This window comes from Balaenoptera ricei, chromosome 2 (genome assembly GCF_028023285.1).
Source record: "Balaenoptera ricei isolate mBalRic1 chromosome 2, mBalRic1.hap2, whole genome shotgun sequence".
NCBI classification, from domain to species: domain Eukaryota; kingdom Metazoa; phylum Chordata; class Mammalia; order Artiodactyla; family Balaenopteridae; genus Balaenoptera; species Balaenoptera ricei.
The window spans coordinates 188,098,255-188,109,471 of NC_082640.1; the positions used below are offsets into that span (position 1 = coordinate 188,098,255).

Sequence of the window (11,217 nt, forward strand, 5' to 3'; positions counted from 1 at the left end):
GGTGATGAAGATGGAGATGGTCGTCCACAGCCCGTCCAGCTCCCCGTCCTGGGCATCAGCACAGGTCTCCTCCTCTAGGAGCAGTTCTGCACAGGGAGGGGGGGGGGGGTCAGTGCTGTGCCTGCCCCCGGGGGGCAGGGGTGGGGTCATCGGGGCCTCGCAGCGCGGCTCCCATTGTGGCGGGGTGGTGGCGGGATGCCCCAGGTGGGCCGGGCCAGATGCACCTGAGGACAGTCGCTGGGCACCAGGCCCAGCCCCCCATTCCTCCAGCCTGGGCCCCAGTCTCGGCCTGGCCAGTGGGTCCTGCTCCCTGTCCTGTGCTGTGAGCTGAGCTGGGGCCCTTGGGGGGAGGGTGCCCGGACCCCCCGCAGGACAGTGGCTCAGGCCCCGGCCTCCTCGCCCCCTGGGGCCAGACCCGGAGGGCGGGAGGGTCAGCAGAGCACGTGGGCCGTGGGCCCTGCCCCAGGGAAGGGGCAGGACAGTGCTGGGCTCTGTCCCTGTGCCCGCGGGGCTGGGAGTGCCGGGACGAGGGGGCTGTGGGAGGATTTTGGCCTGTTCGGCAGGCGGTGTCGGTGCCCCAGGGAAGAGGAGGGATGGGTGACGGAGGTGGTCAGTGCGGTCAGTGTGGGGAGGGGCCGCTGAGCAGCCCATGGGCGTTGGAGGGTGGGGACCAGGCTGGGGTCTACGGCGAGGACTCATGAGACCCAGCTCTGTGGTCGGGTGTGGGTCTGTGCGGCTGCCCTGTGGGAGGGCCCGTGTGCAAGGCCCGCGTGTGTGCACGCGCGTGGGTGTGTGTGGTGGGTGCCCTGCACACGCGTGTACGCGGGCAGGTGAGTGCATGTGGATGAAGGCGGTGGTGTGTGGGCTGGTGTGGCTCAGTGGGGGGCTTGTTTCCAATGGCTCTGGGCTCAGTGTCCACGGGTACATCTGGACAGTCCCTCCCCGGGCACTCAGGGCTGCTTGCCTCAGCCCCTTATGGGCACAGGGATGAGTGTCCCCACGAGTGCACAGGCCTGGCCCCTGGCAGGGACAAGCAGGGCAGAGCCACCTGGCCTGAGTGGAGGGGGGCCTGATCTCCCGTGCCCGACGGTGCAGCAGGGCCGTCCACCCACCCCGGGCCGCGTGTGGCCCCCGTGAGGGCACAGAGCTGGCACGCGGACCCTGGAGCCAGGGACAGGAACGTGGGGACGAGGACGGCCAGTGTCCCACAGCTTGGGCTGGAACAGGGGCGGGAAGAAGTGGGCACTCATTCTCCTGAGGGTCTCTGGTGGGCTTCTCCCGTTCCGGGCACACACTCCAGCCCCAGCAGCTGCTGGGCGGAGGGCGGCCGGAGCAGCTGTCGCCTCCGGGAGGGGCCCTCCCCGGCCTCGGGCAGCCCCCAAGCGGCCTGCGCAGACCCGCACACTCTGGGTCTGGCCCTGAGTGGGATCAGCCCTCGCGCACTGGTGGTGACAAGTGTGACCCAGAGCCGGGTCCCCCCTGCCCCAACGCAGGCCCGGCGTGCCCCGGGGCTCTGCTCGGAAAGAACCATGACAGCATTGCGGGGTCCCAGGGCGGCGCTGGGTGCTTTATTTCATGGCGCCCGGGAGGAATGTACACAGGGCTGGGGCTCAGGCGTCCTCGCTGGACCCTGAGAGCCCAAGGGGAGGGAGGGCTGGCTGGGGCGACAATGCCGTGGGGCTCATTTACCCGGAGACTGGGAGATGGACTTCTGCGTGTTGTGATTGTGCAGAGCCTCGTGCAAAACTACACACGTGTAGGTGTCTCCCTGCTGCCAGCTCCTCTTGTCTACCCTGAGCTTGCTGTACAGGAAGAAGGACCCGTCGGCGTCCAGCTGGGGTGGGGTCGTGCCGTACTTGTCCTCTGACTCCGGCTGCCCCTTTCTCTGCCACTCCACGTCGATGTCGCCCGGGTAGAAGCTGGTGACCATGCAGGTTAAGCTGACCGAGCTCTTGGCCAGCTCCTCCTGCGGTGGGGCCAGTATGTACACCTGCGGCTCCCGGGGCTGCCCTGTGGGGAGAGGCATGGCTGTTAGCACGATGGTCACTGCTATTGGCCCCCAGGGACCCTCCTGCGCCCGTCCACCTGACCCACCTTTGGCCTTGGAGATGGTCCTCACGATGGGGGCCGGGAGACCTTTGTTGTTGACCTTGCACTTGAACTCCTTTCCCTTCAGCCAGTCCTGGTGCTGGATGGGCAGGGCGCTGACCACACGGTAGGTGCTGTTGAACTGCTCCTCCCTTGGCTTCGTCTTGGCCGTGTGCACCTGTACGTCGTCCACGTACCAGGAGAACTCGACATCGGGGTCCTCGTGGCCCACGTCAACCACAACGCAGGTGACCTCGGGTATTTGGGATATTGTGAGGGTGTCCCTGGGTGTCGGGGGGAAGATGAAGACGGACGGTCCTCCTGGGAGCTCAGGGGCTGGTCGGGGAGACACGGAGGGTGGTCAGCGCCTGGGTGGACCTCCTCTTGGGCACCCATCCATCCCCCTCCCCCAAGCCCCAAGGCCGCTCCTGGGCGAGGTCCACCCCCGAGGGGCGGAGGATGAGGCCGGGTGACTTACATGGACATTTGGAACACTTCTGGCATTCAGGACACTTGGGGCATGGTTTGCGGCCATTGATCTCTGCAGAGAGAACAGAAAGGAGGTTACCGGGGTTGGGGACAGCCCGGGGCTGGCCTTAGGGCAGGCCAGGTTTTGGCAGGTGAGACCTGTGCCCACCTCTGTGGGCCCAGGGACTGGGGGAGGCGTCCAGCCTGTGCCCACACTGGACCTGGTGGAAACGCCCAGAGGACCCCCTCCCCGAGCCTGGGAGGACTTGAGGTGAGGGAGAGAGACAGGCCTCCCGTGACACCCTGGGCGGGATTCCCCATCCCTGGTGTGCGGTGCGTTCAGGTGGGAGGGCTGACCCCGGGCCTGTCTCGTAGTGGACACCCTCCCTGCGGCCCGTCCCCTCACCGATGCGCTTGTCCACCTTGGTGCTGCTGGCCGGGTGGGCTACGTTGCAGGTGAAGGTCTTGCCGGACGAGGTGCTGGAAGGTACGGTCACAGTGCTGCTGAGAGAGTACAGCCCCGAGGACCCGAGGACGGATGGGAAGGTGTGCACACCGCTGGATAGGGTGCCCGAGTTCCAGGTCACGGTCACTGGCTCAGGCAAGTAGTTCGAGACCAGGCAGCCCACGACCACTGTGGAGCCGGTTGTGCCCTCACATCTGGAATCCAGAGCGTAGACTTTCGGGGCCGTGGTGGAAGCTGTGAGAGAGGAGGCCATGTGACTGGCAGGGCCTCACCCCTGCGAGGGACCGGGCAGGGCATCAGGTGTGCAGGCCTGGGGCACCATTGAGCCCAGCCACCATGTGCTTCCAGCGTGTCTGAAGACCAGCGGCCCGGCATGGCTGTCTCCCACCCCAGGTCTCTGCGTCTGCAGCTGTGGGCTCCAGACACTGCTGGGGGCCAGTGCTGGGTGACCACCTGGATTAGATCCCCCCGGGGCCCCAGTCCTCCTGTGGGTGTCTGGCCTGATCAGGCCGTCGGTCTGAGCCCTGACCAGAGGCTATTGCTCCCTGAGCCCACTGCCCTGCTCCTGTCCCCTTGTCCTGGTCTGCTCTTTGCCACCCAGGGCCCGTGTGTTCTGGATCAGCTCTGCCCATCGGCATCTCTGGGAGCCTTGCACTGCCCCTGGCCTTCTCTTCCTGCAGGGTGCCAGCACCCCAAGCCCCATTCCCCGGCTGGACCTGTCCCCTCTGACCCTGGTCTGCTCAGCCCAGATATGCAGACCCGTCTGAGCCCCGAAAGAGCCCCTCGTTTCCCCTCTGCCAGGTCCACTGCCCTGTCAACCCCACCTCGCTTTTGCACGTTCACCCCTCCTGTCCCAGCTCCTACAGTCTTCTGGAACAGGGTTGGGACCCTGGGTACAAGAACTGCGGCCCATCGGGTCCCCTCAGGGCTGCCCGTGCGCCTTCAGCCCCAGAGACCTGCACTCCCAGGTCCCCTCTCCACCCGGGCTTGCCATCCCCAAAGCCCCTCCCAGCAGACCAGGGCTCACTTTTCCTCAGCCTTTCTTCCCCTGACTCTGGGGCACCTGGGGCAGCCCCTGCCTCCCAGGCCCCTGCTCCCCTGCGCACCCCCGCCTGCTCCCCTGAGCTCCCCCTGCACCCTCCCTACCAGCCCCCTGAGCTCTAGTGGGAAGGCTGCTCTCCTTTCTCTGTGCACTCAGGTTCCCCTCCCCCAGATGCTCCCTCACCTGCCTCCAGCCCCTCGTCCTGGCCTCTCAGCTGAGCCCGGGCTTCCTGCCCATCGAGTGTCTAGCCTCTTCCCACCTGAGCTCCGGTTCACCATCTCAGGCCTGAGTCCTCTCTGCCCTTGTGCCCCTTCTCCCCGGCCCTGGGCCCTCAGAACACCCCAGGGGGACCCCCAGCCCGATCTCCTGTAGGACTCCCTGCTCTGCCCCCACTGCCAGCTGCCCTGCGTCCTGCCCTCCCAGCCCCCTTGGCTCAGGTCTCTGGGCTCAGCTCAGGGATGCTGTATCCTCATGTCATCTACTCACCTGGCGTCAGACTGCCCACTGTCCCTGGAGCACTGGGCCCACAGCACCAGCTGTCCCTTGCACCCTATGACACTTGCCTACTCACCTGCTCACCCCAGTACCTGGTCTGCTGAGGTCCTGGGCAGGACCCTACCTCCCCACCCCGAGCTCACCTGCACAAGCTCTGCCTGCTTCCCCAAAGCTCCGGGGCAGCCCTCTGCCTCCCAAACCATTGCTCACCTGCACAAGCTCTACCTCCTCCCCAAAGCTCCCGGGGAGCCCCATCCCCTCCCAGGCTCCTGTTCACCTGCACAAGGTCTACCTGCTTCCCCAAAGCTCCTGGGCAGCTCCCTGCCCCTCCAGGCCCCTGCTCAGCTACACAAGCTCCACCTGCTACCCTAAAGCTCTTGGGCAGCTCCTGGCTCACCCAGCCCCATGCTCACCTGCACAAGCTCTACCTGCTCCACCAAAGCTCTGGGGACAGCTACCTGTCCTCCCAAACCCCTGCTTACCTGCACAAGCTCTCCCTGCTCCCCAAAGCTCCTGGGGCAGCCCCATCCCCTCCCAGGCTCCTGTTCACCTGCACAAGGTCTACCTGCTTCCCCAAAGCTCCTGGGGCAGCCCCTTAGCCTTCCACCCACCCTGCTCAGCTGCAGAAACTCTAACTGCTCCCCCAATGCTCCCGGGAAGCCCCCTGCCCTCCCAGCCCCGGGCTCACTTGCAGAAGCTCTACCTGCTCCCCCAAAGCTCCAGGGCAGCTCCCTGCCCTCCCAGGCCCGTGCTCACCTGCACAAGGTCTACCTGCTCCCCCAAAGCTCCCGGGCAGCCCCCTAACCGCCCACCCCACTGCTCAGCTGCAGAAGCTCTACCTGCTCCACCAAAGCTCTGGGGACAGCTACCTGCCCTCCCAAACCCCTGCTTACCTGCACAAGTTTTCCCTGCTCCCCAAAGCTCCCGGGGCAGCCCCATACCCTCCCAGGCTCCTGTTCACCCGCACAAGGTCTACCTGCTTCCCCAAAGCTCCTGGGGCAGCCTCTTACCCTTCCACCCACCCTGCTCAGCTGCAGAAACGCTACCTGCTCCCCCAAAGCTCCCGGGCAGCCCCCTGCCCTCTCAGCCCCGGGCTCACCTACACTAGCTCTACCTGCTCCCCCAAAGCTCCAGGGCAGCCCCCTGGCCTCCCAGCCCCGGGCTCACCTACACAAGCTCTACCTGCTCCCCAAAAGCTCCCGGGAAGCCCCCTGCCCTCCCAGCCCCGGGCTCACCTACACTAGCTCTACCTGCTCCCCCAAAGCTCCAGGGCAGCCCCCTGCCCTCCCAGTCCCGGGCTCACCTACACTAGCTCTACGTGCTCCCCCAAAGCTCCAGGGAAGCCCCCCTCCCTCCCAGTCCCGGGCTCACCTACACTAGCTCTACCTGCTCCCCCAAAGCTCCCAGGCAGCCCCCTGCCCTCCCAGCCCCAGGCTCACCTACACTAGCTCTACCTGCTCCCCCAAAGCTCCCAGGCAGCCCCCTGCCCTCCCAGCCCCGGGCTCACCTACACTAGCTCTACCTGCTCCCCCAAAGCTCCCAGGCAGCCCCCTGCCCTCCCAGCCCCAGGCTCACCTACACTAGCTCTACCTGCTCCCCCAAAGCTCCCAGGCAGCCCCCTGCCCTCCCAGCCCCGGGCTCACCTACACTAGCTCTACCTGCTCCCCCAAAGCTCCAGGGAAGCCCCCTGCCCTCCCAGCCCCGGGCTCACCTACACTAGCTCTACCTGCTCCCCCAAAGCTCCAGGGCAGCCCCCTGCCCTCCCAGTCCCGGGCTCACCTACACTAGCTCTACCTGCTCCCCCAAAGCTCCAGGGCAGCCCCCTGCCCTCCCAGTCCCGGGCTCACCTACACAAGCTCTACCTGCTCCCCAAAAGCTCCAGGGAAGCCCCCCTCCCTCCCAGCCCCGGGCTCACCTACACTAGCTCTACCTGCTCCCCCAAAGCTCCCAGGCAGCCCCCTGCCCTCCCAGCCCCAGGCTCACCTACACTAGCTCTACCTGCTCCCCCAAAGCTCCCAGGCAGCCCCCTGCCCTCCCAGCCCCGGGCTCACCTACACTAGCTCTACCTGCTCCCCCAAAGCTCCAGGGAAGCCCCCCACCCTCCCAGCCCCGGGCTCACCTACACTAGCTCTACCTGCTCCCCAGAGCCCCTGAGGCAGCCCCTGACCCCCTGCTTTCCAGCTCACCTGCTGCCTCCCTGCCACTTGTCCCTGGAGCTCTGGCCCTCAGCACCCGCGCCCCTCTGGCCCACCCCCGAGCCCTCACCCTAGTGCAGTTCCACTCCTGACTCCTTTCTTTCCCGGGGCTGAGCTCTGTTCCCTGGAGTCGCTAGGTGCCCACCCTGTCTCCGGGCCCCTCTCCCCTGGCAGAGCCCCTGTCCCACCGTGGGCCCCTCCCAGAGGAGCTCCTGGCCTGCCGAGCTTCACCCTCTTCTCTCTCCCACCACCCCCGGGATCCTCCTCTGGTCGCTTCTCCCTCCAGTTGCCGGGTCACCTGCCCTCTGCCTGCCCGCTCCCGGCCCCCAGCCCCTGCTCCCGGCCCTCCGGCCCTGGCTCCGCTCGCCCCTCGTGTAGCCTGTGGAGCTGCGGGCTCAGCCCCTGTGCGGCCAGCCCTGCCTGCTGTGCCCCCGGCGCTCCCGCTGCCCTGGGCCCCGGCCCCAGCCCAGAGCCCACCGCCAGCCCGCCTGCCACTGCCCTGGGGCTCAAGCCGGCTCCACTGTCCTGGACAGGACCCTCAGCCTCCCCCCACCCCCCCGCCACCGGGGGGGCCTTTCCTTCCCCTGTGCCGAGCCGCGTCCTCCCTCCGTCCTCGCTCAGACCCACCTGCCCATCCTGGCCTCGTCCTCAGCCCCAGCCCAGCCCTGTGCCTGCAGCACATCTGGCCAAGCGAAGCCCTCAGGCTCCCGTCCCCCAGCCCGTCATGTTCCTCGAAGGCCCAGCAGCCCCGCCGAGCTCTGCCGCCCCTGAGTTTCCAGCCCTGTTGGTGTGGACACGCCCCTGCCCTGGGCTCCCTAGTCCCTGCCCTGGGGCAGCACTGTGACCCCTGGGCCAGCACTGTGACCCCTGGGGCAGCACTGTGACCCCTGGGCCAGCACTGTGACCCCTGAGCCAGCACTGTGACCCCTGGGCCAGCACTGTGACCCCTGGGCCAGCACTGTGACCCCTGGGGCAGCACTGTGACCCCTGAGCCAGTACTGTGACCCCTGGGGCAGCACTGTGACCCCTGAGCCAGCACTGTGACCCCTGGGCCAGCACTGTGACCCCTGAGCCAGCACTGTGACCCCTGGGCCAGCACTGTGACCCCTGGGCCAGCACTGTGACCCCTGAGCCAGCACTGTGACCCCTGGGGCAGCACTGTGACCCCTGGGCCAGCACTGTGACCCCTGGGCAGCCCGCCGTCCCCGTGCCCGCGTGGCTGCTCCAGCCGCTCTGTGGGGTCCCTGAGGCCAGTCTCCTCTTCATGGCACCCACTCCCTATCTCTGCCCCATCCTCGCAGACCAGACTCACCAAGGGGGGTGGAGGGCCTGGACTCGCTCCCCTGCAGCCCAGGGCTCCGCGCCCCTCCCTGCTCCGGCCCCAGGCACATGTGGCTCCTCAGGGCTGTGCTCTGTCTCTGCAGCCCCGCTTCCTATAGGACTTGGTACCCAGCCCCCGGAGGTGTGAACTCCTTGCCCACAACCCTGCAAACACTAAGAACAGGACTGAAACCCAGCGGCATGGCTTGCTTCCTGAAGTTCCCTTTTCTTCTGGGTGGTTCCTGTCTCAGAGGGCCTGGGGAGTCCAGATGCAGCAGAGATGCATTATTTTGGGGTGTAGGGCGCGGTGAGTGGGGCCCAGGGACCCAGGGGACAGAGTGGGAACCCCGGCCGTCACAGCTCCACCCTCCTGAGGGAATATGCCTGCTCGGCCCACAGCACCCTGGGTAATAGGCCCCTCGCCTGAGCCTTCTGGGCCTCCGAACTCTGGTGGGCAACACTCCCACCTCCCCCAGCACAGATCCCCAGGGCATCCTGTCTGCCTCAGGAGCAGATCCCCAGGGAGTGTCGGTGTGAGGGGGCAGAGCAGAGCAGGGTTGCGCCCTTGACCTTGTGTGAAGTGCTCTACTGCCCCTCTCATGTTCTATTTGAACCAAACACTCGGGCTCTCTGGACAAGCCTCAGAGTTGCCCAGTGCTGGGTTTTCTGTGCCCGACCCCAGCAGGCTGCACGGTCCGTGTCGGAGTCCGTGGGATGCCTGGTCTCCCAGCGCAGATGGCGGCTCTCAGAAGGGCCTTCGCCACAAGTGGACTCTCCTGTCAACACAGTCTGGGCACTCGTATGCTGGGAAGGAGGCCACCGGGCCCTGAAGAATGGTCTTAGCTGCTCACAGGTCCTCAAAGAGGCCAAGAGGGTCACTCACCGCCCCTAGTTTCCTCCTATTGTCCCTTTTCCAATTATTGAAACATTTTCGTCCTGTTATTGGCCACCCAATAAGCCACCCGGTTTTTCCTTATGGTGCAGGACCCACTGCTCACATTTCTTTCTTTTCATTGGTTGCTGAGTGCTCTTTGTATATGAAGGAGTCCTGCCCTGTGTCACGTGTGCTCATGCGCTCTGCCCCGTTTCCATGGGACTTCAGAGCCCCTTGTGGGCGGGCTTCTCCAGCTCTTTTCCCTCAGGAGGAGGCTCAGCCCGGGCCCTCCACTGTGCTTGGCCAGCCGGCCCTCTCCCTGGTGCCTGTGGCTGCTGCCTTCGCGGCTCCCAGCTTTCTTCTCGAGGATGGTGGCGGCCAGCCCCAGACAGCTCTCGCTTGCTCATCAGGATGTCCGGGCTGGCTGGCGGGATGGGGCCTGAGGACTGGCCTGTCTGCGTGAGCTCAGTGGGTGGACGGCTGGGTGGTGACTGGGGCCCCAGGAGGGTGATGCTGGCCTCCACCCTGGTGCTTGTGCAGCTGTGTTCCTGCGGCCTCCTGCACTGACCACTGAATGAGCCCCTCAGGGTTTGCCCATGGGGAGTGGAATTGTTGCTTTTACCTTTGTGTGGGGAGGGGCGGTGAGTCTGGGCTGGAGGTCAGTGGCGCAGGCGTGGTGGAGCCTGAACCGGGGTCTCTGTGGGTATTGAAGGACTCTTGAGGCAGAGCCTGGCTGGACACTTGGGTCCTCGGGGCCCAGAGCTGCCCTCTGCCCCCTTCCCTCTGGCCCCTTGTCCACGTCCTCGGGGGAGGGCACCTCCTGCTCCCAAGGTACCACAGGCACCTCCCCCAAGGTATGCTCAGGTGGCATGGGATTCTTTAATGAACTTTACTAGGAAAAGTTAGGAGACAGAGGTTGAACTGATTCCTGTGCTGGGCCCATCTATCTCCTACCTCAAATCGCCCCTGAGATATGTGGACCGCGAGAAGTGTTTACTGGCAGGATGTAGGGCGATGGTCCCTCTTCTGTAGCTTCTTCAGGCTCGTATTGGGCTCATGGACCCTACCTAACTGGGGCCACAGAACTCTCGCTCTGTCTTGTTAAGGGGCCCCAAGGTGAGTTCTGCTGCCACCCTGACAGGATCTGTTTCAGGGAGTGGCTGGAATCCCTGTATCACCATCATCTTGACATGGAATTGCCGTAATCTAGAGGAGACAAATCTTTCTAAGAGGATAAACAGACATGGGCCAAAGAGGAGAAGAGGAAAGATAGAGGTTCTAGGTCCTATGAGCGGAAGGGACCAGGAGAACCAGGACCAGGTGAGAGCCATCCCTGGGTTGCCTGCTCCCTGAGTTGAAAGGCCTCAGATAAGAAGCCCTGAGTATCTTTTTGGACTTGACCTGTTTGGTTTACCCAAAACCCACATTGTTCCTTTAACATGGCGCAGATTCCCCCTTGGGCAGCGGCTAGCACGTTGATGGCCTTCTCAGGGGTCACTTTATCTGCAGAGATATGGCTAGGGATAGGATCTAGCTCCCTCTTTTCATTAGCCTCAGTTAGGGTCAAAATAAGGGGTTGCTCAGGGTCTCCTAAACATAATATGGCCCCAAGGAAGCCCAGAAGATCTCTCCCCAGCAGTGGGGTGGGGCTTTTGGCAACCAGAAAGGCATGCGAGCTCAAACGCTGTTGAAACTGGCAAGCGAGAGGCCCAGTGAAGTCACGGGTGAGAGGCTTTCCGTCGACACGGTTACTGTGCAGCTTCTAGAAGAAAGAGGCCCAGCGTGAGAAATCAGCACAGAGTAAGAGGCTCCCGTATGGACTAAAAAGTCGCTCTTCCTACCTGCCACGTCAAAGACGCCCGGGGCCCCTTGATGGAGACGGACATCTCGTTGCGGGGAGCTGCCAGAATCCCCGGGCTGACTCAGTCGTCCAGCATGGCCATCTCAGGAACAGGAGCCCCCCTTCCCCTTCGGGACCGAGGGCAGTCCCACTCTGATGACCCGTCTGCTTGTAGACTGGGCATGGCCTGGGGGGCTCCTTCTGGCATTCATGGGCCCAATGGCCGGTCGACTTGCATTTGAAGCATTCCCCTTTGCTGGTCTTACTTCCGGACTGATGGTTGAACCTTCTTGTCTCCTTTGGGTTCTCCCGAGGTTGCAAAATGCGGCTGACAGCAAGGGCTATCGGTTTAGCTGGAGCTTTGACCTGCCTTTACTCATGCTGAGTTCTTTCTTCCCCCTCCGGTTGATCTGGATTATTAAATACCCC

General features: G+C 64.6%; 1 gene segment (V, D, J or C); it reads right to left on the reverse strand.

The window, feature by feature from the left end:
• Positions 1–1,564: 1,564 nt before the first annotated feature.
• On the reverse strand, positions 1,565–10,834 carry LOC132360211 (Ig gamma chain C region-like). The segment is given in 8 exon segments: positions 1,565–2,010; positions 2,095–2,170; positions 2,273–2,424; positions 2,567–2,629; positions 2,963–3,256; positions 10,374–10,451; positions 10,701–10,710; positions 10,790–10,834. Coding segments are annotated over 8 exon segments (1,047 nt in total).
• Between the last annotated feature and the right edge of the window lie 383 nt (positions 10,835–11,217).